At 45.1% G+C, this 18,572-nt stretch overlaps 1 protein-coding gene across 3 annotated transcripts in view; it reads right to left on the bottom strand.

The window, feature by feature from the left end:
* The window catches only part of IL20RB (interleukin 20 receptor subunit beta), a 28,171-nt gene extending 10,435 nt beyond the window's left edge, over positions 1 to 17,736 (bottom strand). Inside the window, exons 1-4 of one of the 3 annotated variants that reach the window (XM_014731885.3) lie at positions 17,451 to 17,736; positions 6,913 to 7,039; positions 5,135 to 5,325; positions 1,411 to 1,535 (exon numbers count right to left, since the gene is read on the bottom strand). In XM_014731885.3, the coding sequence (XP_014587371.1) occupies positions 1,411 to 1,535; positions 5,135 to 5,325; positions 6,913 to 7,039; positions 17,451 to 17,562 (555 nt within the window). In that variant the 5' untranslated portion in view covers positions 17,563 to 17,736. The remainder of the gene's footprint in view (positions 1 to 1,410; positions 1,536 to 5,134; positions 5,326 to 6,912; positions 7,040 to 17,450) is intronic. The other 2 variants (XM_014731886.3, XM_014731887.3) reach the window with 2 other exon arrangements.
* Positions 17,737 to 18,572: the final 836 nt, after the last annotated feature.

The following is an 18,572-nucleotide window of genomic DNA, read 5'->3' as shown; positions in this document are numbered from 1 at the left end:
GCCCCACCAATTACCAAACGTGGGGAGTGGGCTTGCTCCCAAAGAATCTGAGCGAGCTATATGCTCCCCCCTGCCCATCGCCTGATCTGTCCCTCACATCACTCCATCTGCATGGCTGGCAATGCCTTGTCCTACCATTGAGCCTTGACCCAGCAGGAGTAAATACTGGAAACTATTATTATTGCCTGCCCCACCTTCCAGGGGAAGCTACCCAACCCACAGCCCCTGATGAGTAGGTGGTAGGGCATGTCCCTGTTTCCCTAATACTGCTCTGAGGTCAAGGATATCCTTTGTCTGAAAGGCCCACCAGAGGCCGGCCAGCAGCCTGCAGTGACCCCTAAGCTTAGCCTGATAAAATGAGCAGGACCAACCAGAACAACTCTCCTAGGAATTTGGTCTTGGGACACTGAGTACCTGGAGCTAGAAGCAGGGACAAAGGGGAGAAAACATGTGAGGGGGAGTTAGGCCTGAGAGGCCTAGAGGGACTGGGGAGTCACAGCCATAGGCATGGGTAGAAAGGAGCAACGAGGGATCAAGGCCTGGAGTAAGCTGGGGACAGGACCCACCAGAAGGAAGCAAGGCTCACAGGCGAGGGTCCCTGGGTGAGTGAGGCTGTGCTGCAGCCTGGCTCTGATCCAGCTCTGTCCATAGATTCTGTGAGATCCCCTTCTTGTACCATATTAATCCTTAGGATAAAGCCTATTTTTCCTTGTGCTGACTGGGGTGGGCCTTGCCACCATATCACCTTGGACTGGGCCTCCATGGGTCTAACTGCCCCTAGTTCCTGCTCAAGCTCCACCCCTTCTGCTGCTGCTGCTTGTTTGGCCATTCCCTCTGGGAGAGCTGGCCTCCCGCCCATCCCAGCCTAGGGCAACCTCACAGGGAGGGGCGGCACCCCATCGAGGCATTCTGGGTGGCCCATTGGCTCATAATTAGATTAGTTTATTTGTAAGTCACCTCCTGGCTCTCCACCCCAACTTCTGCACCCTGCCCAGAAACACCCTCAAGAGGCTTGTGCCAGCTTCATACACTTTTGAAATCATCCAGTTGATCTTGAGCACCCTGGTTTGCTGCCCCTAAACATGCCAGGGAGAATGGCTGAGAAGACAGGCTGATGAAGGAGAAGAAATGCATTGAAAAAGTATTGGGATCCAACCATGTTAGAGTTTAGGGAAGGAGGCAGCCCCCATACTTCAGCAAATCTGGCCTGAGAAGGCTCCCAGCCAAGGCCTGGGTTGGACCAAGGCCATTCTTTGAAGAGGAGGATTGTCAGCCTACTGCCCTCTCTCCTTTCTCACCCTTCACCCAGGCCGCCCCCAGACGGTGAGCACTGCAGGGCCCACTTCCCTCACCCACCCCTCGGGCTCATTTCCTGAAGCCTGACTCAAAGGCCAAGGCCGGAAGTCTCACCTTGGCACCAGGCTCCCTCCTCCAGTAGGCCACAAGGAACTCAAACTGCGGCCCAAGGTCTTCCAGCTTAATAACCAGGTGGAAGCCATCGTTGCTGACCTCCAGCCCAGGTGGGGTGAGGATGGCTGTTGGCAAGACAAGGGGAGAATCAAAGCCAGGCCCAGACAGGACTGATTTCTGTCCTGGGAGTTTGTGACCAACTCCTCAGTGGAAACATGTCAGGCTCATTGGGCAAGGCTGGGGAGGTGGGGGGTTGGTTGTAGCTTCACAGCATGCAGAAGCATGTACACCAATAGTCTCTTGTACTCAGCAGGTGCTCAGTAAATGCTTTTTGAATGATGAGCAAATGAAACAAATGACAAGGACTTACCACAATTCCCTTTTTTCGCTCCTCTCATTAACTATAAGTCCTCTGCTCCTTCTTCAGGAGGCACATATACTCAAGAAAGGTGACTAAATACTCAGGTAAATATGATCTCTTTCTGTTTTGAAATTTTATAATGTGTGCCCCTCTTTACTTTTTTGGCAGAAGTTGCTCCTCACCTTGGCTCATTTAAGTGAGCAGATGCTGTTTCTTAATGCTCCCAATGAACAGGATGCACAGACACCGTTTAAATCAGACTCTCTGGGGATGGGCCCCAGACAGAAGTGGTTCTAAAGCTCCCCTGTGACTTGAATGTGCCCTTGAGATTAAGAACCTCTGCTCTCAACAAGGCTTCCCTTTAAGAGTAGGAGATCCTTCTCAGGAGAGCCTTCAAACAAGTTTTGCACCTGCCTGGGGAGAAGCCAGGGTAGCCTTTTTCAAAGGCAGAACAGATTTATTAACGCCCTTAGGAATCACGATTCCATCCTAGCTCCGTAGCTACCTCCACCTGCACAGGGGTCATGCAGGACCGCATCTCCTGCCTTCTGTGCAGATACAGAGACCCCTGTTCCTCAGCTCCTCCTGCAGCAAGATCTTTCCCTGTTTGTATTGGCCTTCCCAAGCACAAGTTGTCACTGCACACTGCTGCCCACATAGTTTTGTAGGCATAGTTTTCTTATCTCCATCGGACCTGTGCCTTCCTTTCCAACAACAGCTGCTGCCTCCCAGCAGTGGTCTTGGCTGGAGCTCTGTGCTCCCAGGACCCAGAGGAAAGTGGTGCTGGGGCTGCCTGGGCACTGCAGCAGGGGCAGAACTGCGCCACCCTCCAGCACCCCTTAGCCTTCCCCAGGGCCTGGTACTGGGATCTCAGTGCCTCCATCATATCCTTCCAGTGCCTGGGGAAAGAGGCCTGGGCAGAGGAGCCCACATTCTGCACCAAAATTCTTATTGGTATCCCGTTCCGATGGTCCCATTCCTGCCCCCACCTCTTCCCTCCTCTGCTCACTGGCTGTCAACTCTGGGCATCCTTGGGCAACAACAATGAGAATACTCACCAGTAGCTGAGTGCTGTGACAGGACAGCACTGCACTGAGCATTTACACATTTCATCTCCTATAGTCCCTCAACTCCCCAGTGAGGCAAACTGTTGCCCTTTTTACAGATGAGGAGGCAGGGACCCAGCTCTCAGGCGGCCAAGCTGGGATTTGAACCACATCTGTCTGACCCTAGAGGGCCAACTTCCCCTTCAAATCTATCTTCACCTTCCTCAGCCCCTTCCGGCTTGGGCTCTCCCACCTCCTAAATCTTCCTGATTTCTATCAATCTCATACACTCCTCAGTAACCTTGGACTCATCCTGTTGTTGTAGCTGCCGCCCCAAAACCTCCTTTGTCCTCACTCACAGCCGAGGATCTTCTGCCACAGCAAGAAAACAGAAGTCACCAAAGGCCTTTCCTGCGTCTGCATACTGGTCACATTATCGCCCACGCCTGTCTCCGAGGAGGAGCTGCCTTGCTTCTTCCCACCTCAGTCAGTTCTCCATCCAGTAGCCTGAACACCATCCCCACTGTTCCTCCACCTGCCCAGCCATGTACTGGGGCCCTTCCCTCCATCTGCTTTGTTTTTTCTTTTTTTTTTTTTGCTGAGGAAAATTCACCCTGAGCTAACATCTGTCGCCAATCTTCCTCTTTTTGCTTGAAGAAGATTTGCCCTGAGCTAACATCTGCACCAATCTTCCTCTATTTTGTATGTGGGTTGCCACCACAGCATGGCCACTGATGAGTGGTGTAGGTCCATGCCAGGGAACTGAACCTGGGCTGCCTAAGCGGAGCGTGCCAAACAACCACTAGGCCATGGGGCCAGTCCCTCCATCCACTGTTTTTTTTTTTTAAGATTTTATTTTTCCTTTTTCTCCCCAAAGCCCCCGGTACCTAGTTGTGTATTTTCAGTTGTGGGTCCTTCTAGTTGTGGTATGTGGGATGCCCCCTCAGTGTGGCCTGATGAGCAGTGCCATGTCCGCACCCAGGATTTGAACCAGCAAAACCCTGGGCCACCAAAGCAGAGCGCACGAACTTAACCACTTGGCCACAGGGCTGGCCCCTCCATCCACTTTTTAAACCCAGAGGTTTCCCAGGATCTTGTTCTGGGTTCTCTTCATCCTCATATCTTGTCCCTGGACAATCTCATCTGCTCCCAAGCCTTTAGCTATTAATTTTGTGTTGTGTGTCAGACCTTGACCTGTCTGAGGCCCAGGACCTGATTTCCAACTGTCAATCAGACATCTGTGCCATGATGTCTTGTAGGAATCTCAGTCTTAAAGATCCTAATGCCAGGAGTGTGTCCTATTCCTCAAGACCAGTTGCCCCTCTCGGGTTCCCTACCTTGGATGACTTTCTCACCAACCCCAACTGGAAGCAGGACACCATCATTGTCTCTCCCCACTCCATCTCCCAATAACTGATCCCCAAGCTCTGTCCTTTTTAATTCAGCCATGTCTCTGGAATTTATCCTCTCTTTCCCATCCCCTCCCCCACTCCTGGGATCAGGACCCACTTGGCTCAGCTGGACTTTTACAACCCCCTCCTCCCTCTTCCCCTGCCCTGCAGGCTTGTCCTACTCCACTTTACTTTCCACAAGGCAGCCAGTGATCATTCTGTAAGACCTGGCCTAGACTCTCTCTTCCTCCATGACCCCCCTCTACTGATTTCATCAAGCTTCATGTCACAGCCCTTCCCCATGTGACCAGCTGCTTCCTCACCCCCTGGCCATCCAGCCCTTGCTCTTGCAGTTCCCCAGACACACACACCCTTTTACACCCTGGCCATTGCTTGTGCTCTGCCATATCTGGCCACCTATCTGGATTCTTCCCTTGGTTTTTTCTCAATCATTTTCCAAGTACTTTTGCTACAGAGACGTTATTTATTTCCACATGACTGTTTCTGGTGGCTCTGAGAAACATATAGAGGCTATTGCACAAAGAAAGTGCTCACACAGGCAACAAATATGGGGTTGATGAGGCACCAGAGGGGAGGCAGTATAAGAGTTATGGAGGCACTATCGGGGCAGAAAACAGCAGTCCTCACCCCATCTCCCCACTGGGAGCAGCTTTCCTCCCAGGTTCCCCCCCACTAGCAGACTCTGACAGAGGCCACTAGGAATGACTTCCAGTCTCCTTCAAAACAAGAGAGAGGGCATGTGGGAAGCAGTTGGCAATTTTTTAAAAGAGTTGTTTGTATTCACAGTACTCTAGCTTTGCGAGATTAATTTGATGCTAAAAAGAATCCTGAAAGTCTCAGTGAATCATATTCACTCACCAGGGGAGGCTGGTGAGGGTGGGAGAGTAAAGAGAGAAGTGCCTTACTTGAGTTTCGATTAAAGGGGTGTTTCAGGGTGCTCCAGGCTGAAGTCTGTGAGCCCAGAGTGGCCCTGACACGAAGGTTGTACAGCACAGTGGCAGTGATGTCATCAGTGATGTCACACTCAGGATTTTCAGTGGGTGAGCACCAGCTGCTGGGGATCCAGATGTGGCTCATGTATAGGCTCTCATACTCTCTGGCCAAGGAGAGGAGGGCACAGCGTCACAACAGCCCCTTCCACCCAGGCTCAGTGATGGTTGCAAGTAACTATCTCATTCACCTACTTTTTATGGGTCAGGAAAATAAACATTTGGTCCACACTCCAGTTCCTCCACTCTCCCCCCTCACCAACCAGCCATTCTTCTTACTCTTTTTATCACTAGACAAGGGAAACCTAGCCATAAACCCCAATCTATCCTGGTCTCTCCATTCACAGTCACCACCCCAATCTCAGCCACTGTCATCACTTGCCTTGCTGTGGTCTCCTGACTAAGCTTCCAGCTTCCATTCCTGTCATTCTTCAAACCTTTCATCACCGAGCAGATCATGACATTTCTCTCCTTAACAGCTTCCAAAGCACTTAGAATGGAATCCAAACTCTTCCCTACGGCCAACAGGACTCTCTGGCCTCTCTCACTCTGCCCCTAATCACGATGTTCCCTCCATGCTGGCCCCCTCGCCATTCCTCCAACATGCTGAACTCTTTTTACCTTAGGACCTTTGACTAGCTGCTCACTGTGTCTCAAATGCTCTGCCCCTGCTGTTCACGTTGGCTGGCTCCTCCTGTCCTTCAGATATCAGCTTAATTATCCCATCCTCAGACAGACTTCCCCTGACCAACTCATAAAAAGGAGGAGTGGAGTCAATTCTCCATTGCGTCATCCTTTTAGCTTCCTCCCAGCACTGATTACTACCTGAAATTGCCTAGAGCAGTGCTGCCCAATAGAACTTTCCGTGATGATGGCAATGTTCTATGTAAGTGGCCTTCAATATGGTAGTCACTAGCCACATGTGGCTAAGAACTTGAAATTTGACTAACATGACTGGGAAACAGATATTTTAATTTAACTTAATTAATTTAATTTTAAATAGCTAAAGGTGTCTAGTGGCTACCACATTGGACAGTGAAGACCTAGTGTATTTCTTTACCTTTTCATTATCTGTTCCTCCTCTAAATGTAAACTCCTTATATCCAGAAACCTTGTCAACTGTACTCCTGAGCCTAGAAGAATGTCTACACATGGAGGTGCTCAATTTGTATTAATTGCATACAATACATTGAGCATTTTCTGTGTCCTGTCACTCCCCAACAGCTCAGAGAGTCTGGACACATGGAGAAGAGTGGAGCCTGTTTGGCCCTGGGGCCAGCTGACCTTTAGGGTCACAATTTGTTTTGGCTCCCAGGGGCAAGCTCTTAGTCGGGAAAACTAAGGTCTCCCCCATCCCCAAAGGATGTGAGTCTCCAATGACTTATCCACCTCAAGTCAGAGTCAAACTGATTTCTTAAGATTTTCTTCAGCATCGGACAATTGAGTCACTGTTGAAAAGAAGCTCCACCAAAATGTATTTACACAAATTTGTGTTCCCAGAGAGTTTACTGTCAAATCCACAGGACAATTCCCTTGCTTCTTCAACCCTCCCAATGCCCATACAGACAAAGGAGGCAGACCATGGGAAATAATCCATCCCTGGGCTCGCAAAGCCTCCTCGAGCTCTGAAATGAGGGCTGTGCCTCCAGGAATCAACTGCCATCTAAGGGAGAAAAACTAAGAAAAAGACTCACCCCTGGTACTCGACAGAATAGTCTATTATTTCTCCAGGCACGACCACTGGGCTCCACGTCAAGAGATGCTTCATGTTGGTTGATTGCACAGAGAGGTTCTGAGGGGCAGGCAGAACGGCCACTCCATCTGGGATCGAGGTAGATAGACAGGCTGACAGGTTGGCTCACACAGGGGGAATGCCACCGCTTCAAATTAGTTTCTAACGAAAGACCCCACACGTTTATGAACCAGAAACAACTCTAATTTCATCATACTTGTGTTAATGCTAAACTTTTGTTATCATCATTATAATTCTGCCTTTGGTGATAAAATGGCATATTAATAGTAATAATAATAATAGCTAATATTATTGAGCCCTGACCGTGTTCTGTCTGGGCCATGTGCTAGATTGTTACACCATTATCTCATTTAATTCTCATGACCATACTGGGAGGTAAGGATCATTAGTTTCTCCATTGTACAAATGAGAAAACTGAAGCACATTATATTTACAACTCTTATGTCAGATCCACCTAGAGGCAGGCTTATCTCTGCCACTAACTGACTATGTGACCTTAAGCAAGTTGCATAATCTGAGCTTCTCACCCCTACATGGCAAACCCATGAAGGCTCCTGCCAGCTTCTCATCACCTCCCTCTCCTGCTACTGCCATCCTTGGTACCAAAGCACATCCTTTCACGTCACCTAACAAGGCCAAATGGGGCATCAGCTGCCAGCTGGGAAGTGCAGGCTCAGGTCTGCTGTGGAAAGAGTCCAATCCAGAAGGGCACCAAGCCAGCTCAGAGACTCCACCCCAGGCAGACTGCAGGTCCCTGAGCCACCTGGGACACAAGCGTCTGCTCACACAGGTGTGTGCGATGTGCCCAGAGTGTGCACACAGTGGGTCTATGGTTTGCACACAGATTCAAGGAAGCCTGTGAAGCTGAACCTGCACTCATAAGGACTTTGGGCAGCCCCGGGCTCATCCTTGCATATAACCCAAGGTGCAGTCTGGATCTTCTGCTATGGTCCTTCTCCCCCCACTTTCACATGCTCCTCTTCGAATACCCAACACCTGCCTCCCTTTGCTGTTACAGTGGCCGTGATAACATCTTATCCACAGCACAGCATATAGGGGGCTGGGGCCCTTGCCCTGGACTTTTCATCTCTTTGCCGTCTCCAGATTGGCACCTGCTGTTCGTTATCAAGCCCTGTGACCACGAGAGGATGGGGAGTTGATGGGGACACCCCTCCTGGTGCCCTTACTTCTTCTTCTCTAATGTAGAACTCTGGCAATGCACCTTCACCTCATGCTCAGCATCCCCTGCCTGCCCTGTGAGGAAACAGCTGGGGTGGGGAGGGCAGGAAGCTTCCTGCCCACCCCACCCTTAACCTTGCAGTTACCCAAGGGATGAAAAGGAAAGGGCCAGCTGCAGTGCACAGGAGGGCGGGGCATGGTCCTCTCTGACATCCTTCCTCTGGTAAAGTATACAAAACCTTTCTCTAGTCAGATATGTGGGGAATATAAGCCTATGTTAAATATAAAGGTATAATTCATGATTTTAAAACTCTCAAAAATGAAATCTCCAGGCTCAGATGGTGTCACTAAAGAATGCTACCAAATATTAAAGAAAAATTAACACCAATTTATGCACTCTTTTCCGAAAAATACAAGAGTAAAGAATACCTTTCAACTTGTTTTATGAGGCCAGTATTACCCTGATACCAAAATCAGACAAAGATGGTATATATTTTAAAAATCAAAAACAAAAAACCTACAGACCAATGTCTCACACACTTAGATGCAAAAATCTTCAACAACATAATTAGCTATCCAAATTCAATAATGGATTAAAAGGATTATACCTCATGACCAAGTGGGATTTATTCCAGGTATGCAAGGTTGGTTCAACATTTGAAAAACAGTTAATGTAATCCACTATGTCAACAAGTTAAAGAAGAAAATTTGTACAATCATTATCAATTGACACAGAAAAAACATCCAACACCTATTTGTGATAAAAAAAAAAAAAAAGAAAGAAAGAAAGAAAGAAAAATTCTCTTCAAGTTAAGAACAGCAGAGAGTTTTCTCAATTTGATAAAGACCGTCTACAAAAAACTTACAGCTAACATCTTACTTAATGGTGAAAGACTGAATGCTTTCCCCCTAAAATCGGGAACGAGGCAAGGATGTCTGCTCTTACAGCTTTTATTCAACATGGTACTGGAAGGCTAGCAACTGCAATAAGGAAAACAAAAGAAGTAAAAGGCTTTACAGATTGGAAAGGAAAAAGTAAAACTCCCCCGTTTGCAGGTGACATGATAGGCTATGTAGAAAATCCCACAGAATCTATAAAAAGAAACTTTCTAAAACTAATAAGGGAGTTCAGCAAGTCCATAGGGTACAAAATAAACATAAAAATTAATTGTATGGGCCAGCCAAGTGGCATAGTGGTTAAGTTCGCGTGCTCTGCTTCAGCGGCCTGGGGTTTGCAGGTTCAGATCCTGGGCGCAGACCTACACACTGTCCCTCAAGTTGTGCTGTGGCAGTGTCCCACATACAAAAATAGAGGAAGATTGGCACAGATGTTAGTTCAGCAACAATCTTCCTCAATCAAAAAGAGGAAGATTGGTAACAGGTGTTAGCTCAGGGCCAATCGTCCTCACACACACACAAAAAGTTAATTGTACTTCTATATACTAGCAATGAACACTTATACACCAAAATTAAAAATACTATTTCAAATCACTCCCCAAAAGTTAAATACTTAGGCATAAATCTAGTAAAACGTTATGTAGGATTTCTGTGGGAAAAACTCCACAATGCTGGTGAAAGCTTTACAAATAAAATCTAAATAAATGGAGAGACATACTGTGCATGGATTGGACAATTCAACATAGTTAAAATGGTAATTCTTCCCAAATTGATATACAGGTTGAACACAATCTTTATCAAAAGCCCAGCAGGTTTTTTACAGATATAGACAAGCTTTTTCTAAAATGCATAAGAAAAGGTAAAGGAACTAGAGTAACTAAGACAATTTTGAAAAAGAATACAGGGGAGGAATCAATCTACCCAATTTCAAGACTCACAGTAATTAAGAATGTGTGGTGTTGGCAAAGGAATAGACACATAGCTCGATAGAACAGAATAGAGAGTCCAGAAATAGACCCACACAAATATGCTCAAGTGATTTTTGGCAAAGGCACAAAAGCTATTAAATGGAGGAAGTACAGCCTTTTTAACAAATAATACTAGAGCAATCGGACATCTGCAGGCAAAAAAAAAAATGAACCTCAACATAAACCTCACATCTTATCCAAAACTTAACTCAAAATGGATCATAGACTTAATGTAACATGTAAAACTCGAAAACTTTTAGAGAAAAACATGAGAGAAGATCTTCAGGGTTAGGCAGAGAGTTCTTAGACTTGACACCAAAAGCAAGATCCATAAAAGAAAAAATGTATTACTAGATATCTCAAAATTAAAATCTTTTTTGCTGTACAAAAGACTCTTGTTAAGATGATGAGAAGATGAGCTACAGAATGGGAGAAAATATTTGCAAATTACGTATCTCACAAAGAACTCAGATCTAAGATATATAAAGAACTTTGAAAATTCAACAGTAGAAAAGCAAGCAATTCAATTAGAAAATGAGCAAAAGACATGAAGAGCCATTTCACTGAAGAGCACACACAGATGGCAAATAAGCACCTGAAAAGGTGTTTGACATCATTAGCTGTTAGGGAAATGCAAATTAAAACCACAGTGAGGTAGCACCACAGCTATCAGAATGGCTAAAATTTTTAAAAGTGACAAAACGAAATCCTGGTGAGGATGCAGAGAAAGTGGATCACTCATACATTGCTGATGGGAAGGTAAAATGGTACAGCCACTCTGGAAAATAGTTTGGCAGTTTCTTGTAAAACTAAACTTGTAATTACCACACAACCCAGCAATTGCATTCCTGGGCATTTATCCTAAAGAAATGAAAACTTATATCACACAAGATCTGCACACAAATGTCCATAGACTAACTAGAATCAGCCCAGATGTCCTAAAGGGACAGGCAAACGATCAAACAAACTGTGGTACATCCATCCATGGAATACTGTTCAGCAGTAAAAAGGAACAAAGTATTGATACACACAACAACGTGCACGAATCTCCAGGGAATTATGCTGCATGAAAAAAGCCAATCTCAAGAAGTTACATACTGTATGATTCTACTTATATAACATTTTGAAATGACAAAATTTTAGAAATGGAGAACAGATTAGTGGTTGCCAGGTGTTAGGAACGGGGGGAAGGGCAGGTAGAAGGGAGGAGAGCGTAGTTATAAAAAGGCAAGAGGAGGTATTGTTGTGATGTTGGAATTGTTCAGCATCTTCACTGTGGTGGTAAATGCACAAACCTATACACACAGTTGCACGCACACACACACACACACACACACACACACACAAATGAGTACCGGTAAAACTGGGAAAATCTGAATAAGAAGGGTGGATTGTACCAACGATGTCAATATCCTGGCCGTGATATTATACTATAGTTTTGCAAAATACCATTAGGGACACTGGGCTCTCTGTATTATTTCTTACAATATGTGAATCTAGAATTACCTCAATAAAATTTGAGTTAAAAAAATACAACCATAATGTCGTCACACCTAAAAAAAATAGCCTTAATTCTACTTATCTGAATGACAGGATACAATTTAAAAGCTCATGATGGGGTAACTCAAACAGGATGAAATGCACCTGGGAAAAATGTAAAGTTCCACGATGAGGTCCAGCCAATTAAGCCAGCGAAGGAGACCCGTTTTAGGAGGGAGACCTGATGATTAGGGCACTCAAGGCTTTAAGCAACACACTCTGAGGCTGAATTCCAGGTATGTCTTTCTTCTTGAGGGGGTGCCCAGGCAGGAAGACAGCGAGGCATGTCCCAACATTTAGGTGGCTCTATTATGTTAATGCGATAATTGGCACTTGTGTGACCCTGTCCTCCTACCTGTGAAGTTCAGATCTAACTCCATTATGGGCAAAGTACTCAGTCTCATTTCTGTATTAAAATGAAAACTGCTGCTTCTTTCTGAGCCCTAAAGGCAAAATCTTCAGTGCTTATGCCATTTGTATAGTATATTCCAAATTTCATCTTTGCTTTGTCCATGTTTGTGTGGCACACACGATGGGTGTGAGATGGAAAAATGGTAATGTCCATGAACTGTGGATGTCAGGGGACGTTTAACGGGGCTGCATAGAAAGTGTCATGGCACTGCATGAGGAAGGATCATTTGACACTACACTGTGTGTACATTTAGTGACAGGACACTAAATAGGAAATGACTCTACAAGCTGGGAAATATATTTTCAGCTCAGATTCCAAGCTGAAAGTAACTCTTTCCACGTGCAAAGGGTTTAAAAATCCCCTCCAATTGTTAAAGAAGGCTGACTGTGGTCTTGAAAACACAATTAAAGGGAGAAAAAGAAAACTTAGTTACCCATACGGCCTTCTCATTAACGAGAAGTGTCATCAGTCCACCAGGAGCAATGTGTACTGAAGTCAAGTCTCCGAAGAAACCAATTAATAAGGACTCTACTTGATGTACATGTGCAAATGAAAAACAAAGAATAAAGTCACAGGGGAAGAGGAGAGTAAGCCTGAAGTGTGGACAGGAAAGACAAATTGTGAGGAGGGTGAGAAATATGGAAGAATTCTTTCCTCAGCCACCTGGGATGAGCCTTCTCACCACAGCTAGAGATACTGGAACCCTCTGTAGAATCTTCTGGTTCCTTGTGAACATTTATGTTTTCTTACTATAGAAAATTGCGTTATTCTCATTCTAGCAGTCTGACTCAGGTACCTCAGGAAGGCCCACTGGATGAGCCTCTTTGGTAGTGTTTCCAATAGAGACTTAAGCCGGGTGACCCTGATCTGACTATTAAGATTCTAGTGCTCAGCATGGGCAAAACTAGCTAAACAACATTTTTTGCATAGAGCTGCATTCCCAACACTGATCTCTCTCTCTCTCTCTCGTGGCCTATTACTGTTATATTTCTGTGGTAACAAATCGCCAGAAACTTAACATCTTAAAACCACACAGATTTATTATTTTACAGTTCTGTACGTCAGAAGTCTGACACAGGTCTCACTGGGCTAAAATCAAGGTGTTGGCAGGACTGCATTCCTTCTAGAGGCTCTAGAGAAGAATCTATTTCCTTGTTATTCCCAGCTTCTAGTGGCCACCTCCCTTCTGTGTTCATGGCCCCCTTCTTCCATCTTCAAAGACTACAATGGCTGGTTGAGATCCTCTCTTGCTTCAAATTTCTTCTGCCTCTTCCCTTCTCCCATCTCTCGCTGCACCAAGGAAGGTTCTCAGTTTTTAAGGAGTCATGTGATTAGATTGGGCCCACCCTGATAATCCAGGATAACCTCCCAATCTCAAAGTCTCACAACATTAATCACATCTCTAAAATCCCTTTTTCCATGGAAGGTAATGGTAAAGTATTTTCCATGGAAGGTTCCAGGAATTAAAGTGTGTACGTCTTTAAGGGACCCTTCTTCTGCCCACCACATGGGGCTCACACTGCAGGGAATATTGGCACTATGAACCCAACACTATGCCCTAAAATTTCTCCCTCAAATGCAGTAGATTACTTCAAGAGTATGACCTTGTGTAGGACCAGAAGAAGAAAAGAGACAGGCTGAGCCCAGGGCATGTTTGCCAAGCAGTTGCTGGCATCACTCACTGCCTAAGCAACTAGTACCTACACCCCAGCTTCAAAAAGGTACGCAGCCAAATTCCTGCCTCAGAAAAGTGATAAACTACCTCATGATCTTAAAGTCCGGTCTTTGGATCAGCAGCATCACATTTCCCGAAAGCTTATTAGAAATACAGACTCCAGGCTCCACCTCACACCCTATCGAACCAGAATCTGCATTTTTAACAAGATCCCCAGGTAATTCATACCCACATTAAGGTTGGAGGAACACTGATCGAGAGGTAGTGATGGTGGGTCTCAACCTCGGCTGCCCATTAGAATCACTGTGGAGGTGGGTGGTTGGGTTTTCTTTAAGTTTTATTTGGAAACAGTTTCAAGCTTACAAAAGAGCTGCAAAATGAGTACAGAAGCTCCCATATACCCTCACTCAGCCTCCCATGTGTGCATAGCCATCGTGCAATTGGGAAAATTAAGATATTAACATTGGCACAATATCATTAAGTTTCAGTCTTTATTTAAATTTCACCAGTTCTTTTTGTTTGTTTGCTTGTTTTTGAGGAAGATTAGCCCTGAGCTAACTACTGCCAATCCTCCTCTTTTTGCTGAGGAAGACTGAGCTAACATCCATGCCCATCTTCCTCCACTTTACATGTGGGATGCCTACCACAGCATGGCTTGCCAAGCGGTGCCATGTCCATACCCTGGATCCGAACCAGCAAACCCTGGGCCGCTGAGAAACATGCGCTCTTAACCGCTGTGCCACCGGATGGGCCCCTGAATTTCACCAGTTTTTACCCTTCTGTACTTTTTTGTCCCCCATTGGATCTGCTGTCAACTCCCCTCATTTGGGTCCTCTTCTGCCACCTTTACCTCCAAGAGCCCTCATGGTAAATGCATCAAAAAAGGTAGCACCATCTCCTTTATTTCCTCTGCTTTGTCCCTCCTCCCTTTTTCTAGCATGCTTCGACGTCTCTGCAGCTTCTTCTGCGGAGAAGTAGAAAAAGCACAGGCTCTGGAGCCAGCCAAACTCGAGTCCAGCCCCAATTCTCCCACTCACTAGATGTGTGTACTTGGGCAAGTAACTGAGCCTCCCTGAGTCTCTGTTTCCTAGGGTGCAAAGTGGGGATAATCCACCCTGGCAGGATTGACATGAGAAACGAAGAGAGCATTTTCGCTAATCTAGAGCACAGCGTGTGCTCAGAAACGGCAGCTGTGACTGTCGTTGTTATTATTATCGGCAGTGGGGATCAGATTCCTGAATCACACACTATTCTTTGGAGGGGGCAGGGCAAGGCAAATGAATTCTATAAAATGAATTCAATAAAAGAGAGCAAGACCTCTACCCATCTGCCCAGGGTCTAGAGTAACTGGTAGAAGTTCACTTAGAATTTTCAGAATTCATTGCAGGCACCTACATAATTCAGAGGAAATGGCCAAAATTGCATAAAGCCAACCTCAGCTAAAGCAATTATCTGCTGACACCATCTGTTTGCATAACCAACAGATAATAATAACTAACATGGGGGAGGAACACAGTGACATCTTTAGAGTGGTTTTGTTTGACTCATCTCATTTAACCCCTCTAACCTCAAGGTGGCTATTTGACCATTTTACAGATAAGGAAACCGAAGTTCTGTGATAATGTTACTGGACTAGCAAGTGATAGAGTCAAAATTCACATGCAAGTCTTCCGGGCTCTGACATCCTTGTGGTTTCCACCACGGGATTTCTTTTCTTCTGTGCAAGTTTATAGGTGTCAGAAGAGCACACTCACCTCCAGGTCTGTTTGAAACAGGAGTTTTCAGGAAAAGACTTAAGAGACTGAACTGCCTCGTTGAAGAAAATGTCAAATTAAAAAATGGGCTAAGGGGGTCAAAAGGTACAAACTAATATACACTAAATAAGTCGTGGGGATGTAAGGTACAGCAGGTGGCTGTAGTTAATAATACTGTATGGCATATTTGGAAGTTGCTAAGAGAGTAGATCTTGAAAGTCCTCATCACAAGAAAAAAAATTTTGTAACTATGTATGGTAATAGATGTTAACTGAGCTTATTATGGTGACCATTTTGCAATATATACAAATACTGAATCATTATGTTGTACACCTGAAACTAACATAAGGTATATGTTGATTATACCTCAATAAAAAAAAAAAAAAACAGGAAAAACAAATGCTGGTCTTTCTGCTTCTCATTTAGCCTCCTCGTCTTCTCCCTTTGGCTTAGTGGAAGAGTGATTCCCTGGCAACTTGTTTGTCAGACCAACTAATCAATCAGTCAACTAACTAAGCAATCAACTAACATGCTTAGCCTATGCTGAGGGCTGTGGGGAAACTAGGAAAGATGCCGAGGCACCCCTGCCGCAGGCCGGTGCAGGGAATAGAAGTAACCCACGAAAGCAGAGTACATGGGGTCATGGGTCAAAGGAGAGAGAAGTCTGGGAAGGGTTTGTAGGGGGAGGGACCCATCTGGAATGATGATGGGAGGATGGGCTTTGGATGGAGAAAGGAACCGGAGATGGTGCTTCTGGTGGGAAATCACAACAGTAAAAGCAGGAGGAGGAAATGAGGGTGTCATATGCCAACTGTGAAGACAGAAGCCACCCATGGTCCATATTTGTTTTCAAGGAGTAGTAAGAAATAGGATGGGGGCCTGAGTACACTGGGTCATGAAACAAACAGCAGATCTGAACATCAAGTGCTGACCAGTCGGGAGCTGTGAAGGTTTTTTTTGAGGAAGATTAGCCCTGAGCCAACCGCTGCCAATCCTCCTCTTTTTGCTGAGGAAGGCCAGCCCTGAGCTAACATCCGTGCCCATCTTCCTCTACTTTATATGTGGGACGCCTACCACAGCATGGCTGGCCAAGCGGTGCCATGTCCGCACCGGCGAACCCCAGTCTGCCGAAGCGGAACGTGCGAACTTAACCACTGCACCACCGGGCTGGCCCCATGTGAAGGGTTTTGAGCTAGGCAGGGACACCATAAATTTGACGTTTAGGCCAGTTCTAAACATTGCAAATCGCTTAGCATTGATTCGTTGCCTGATTTAAACCAATTAGAATAATGAGTTCTCATTGTTAAAAAAAAGACAGAAGTACTCAAGTCTCCCACCAACATTGCAAAATGTCTAGTACCTTGGAGTATTAAAATTAGAAATTTCTCTTAAATGTTATTTGACATAAAGAAACATCAAAGGCTAAGGAGCTGTGATTTTGGAATAATAAAGCATGTAGGTACAAGCAGCCAGGAGTAGAGCAGAGAAAATTATGTAATCTTATTGGCAGGGAAAATGCCCCAAACCAAATATTTTTTTAAATGCTATGGAGTACCTGACTGCTACCTTTTCTGCAGTGACCAGGAGAGAAATCCAATTTTTATAAGCCTTGTACCCAACATTAAGTTTTCAAATTGTCTTTTTATTCATGTGTGCTTTGTTAGAATCTTTATTTTACTTTAACCTGTCCTTACGGTTAACATCTCTGAGGCACACAGAAAGACTGAGATAACCGTATTGCACCTTTTAAAACTAGATAATGAAATAAATAACAAAAGGCATGGAGCTCTGCTAACCTTTAGACTCATGGTTTTGAGGACTTATCTTTCTAGAATTTTCTGTGGACATTAGCAGAGAGATTTCCAAACAGAATGTGGGCCTTTTTCTTTTCTTTGGGGTGTGGGGATGGAGGTTTAGGAGATGAGAAACCTTTTTTAAAACAGAAATAAGATGTTCTAAGCAAAATTGCAACCCCAAACCTTGGGAAAGTATTTTTCACCTTCTTAACCTATATTCAAGTCCCAGACTATTGGCTGTATTCTAATTCATACTTACCTATGAGCAAACATGGAATCAAGGCGTAGAAAAACCACATGATACAACTTGTCAAGACGTCTAGAACCATGGCAGGGTCTGTGTTTGGCAGACTCAGCTTGACCTGGAACATTGTTTCCTTCCAGAATGAAGCATTCTGTCCATCTCTGCCATCCTTGCTTCAGAACACAGATGTTACAAATGAGGTTTGAGCTGCTGTGAAGCCTGAATTGTTCCGGAAAGAGGAGCTGGCCCAGACAGCTCAGAAGGGGCGGGCCGTGCAGCACCCTCCTTGCCGCCCAAACGCAGGTATTGCATCAGGGGGAGTGGCCTAGGAGAGTTCCCAAGGTAAGGTAACTCTGGGGAGCTTGAGAATCGGCATGGGAGAGAACCCTGGACCGTAGGCTCTGCCCTGGGGGATCTTGGCTGTCCCTACAGGCCCCACTGGCAGTGAGCCGGCAAGATTATCTCACTCTCTCATCAAACAGCTGTCCTCTTCCAAGCCTCCATCTCCTGAGTTCCTTCAAGCTGGGTACTCATTAGCTCTTTTTGCTATACACCCACTTCAGAAAAAGCACAGAAGTTAAAAAAAAATGTAGTACCTTTAAAAAAAGTAGAGGTCAAGAAGAATATTTGCGTGCACTTGCAAAAAGAAAACCTGGAAGGAGATATAGAAACTAACAAGATTGGTTACCCTGAGCAGAGAGAGCGGGATTGGGAAGACGGAGGAGAAAAATGAGAAAGAGACTCTTTGTGGTCTTTTTGTTAGTTTGGTTTTGGGTTTAAAAAAAATTTTTATTGAGGCAAAATTCACATAACATAAAATTTACCATCTTAACCATTTTTAAGTATACAGTTCTATGAAGTTAAATACATTCAAATCCTTGTGAAACCATCACCACCATCATCCCCATAATTCTTTTCATCTTGTTAAACTGAAACTCTATACCATTAATCAATGACTCCAATTCTCCCCTCCCCCAAACCAGTAGCAACCACTATTACTTTCTGTCTTTATGATTTTGACTATCCTGAGTACTTCATGTAGGTGGAATCACGCAGTATTTGTCTTTCTGTGACTGGCTTATTTCACTTAGCATAATGTCCTCAAGGTTCACCCATGTTGTAGCACATTGCAGAATT

Source organism: Equus caballus, chromosome 16 (genome assembly GCF_041296265.1).
Source record: "Equus caballus isolate H_3958 breed thoroughbred chromosome 16, TB-T2T, whole genome shotgun sequence".
Classification (NCBI taxonomy): Eukaryota; Metazoa; Chordata; class Mammalia; order Perissodactyla; family Equidae; genus Equus; species Equus caballus.
Note: the sequence above shows the minus strand (reverse complement) of the source record. Positions and strands in the feature narration are given on the sequence as shown.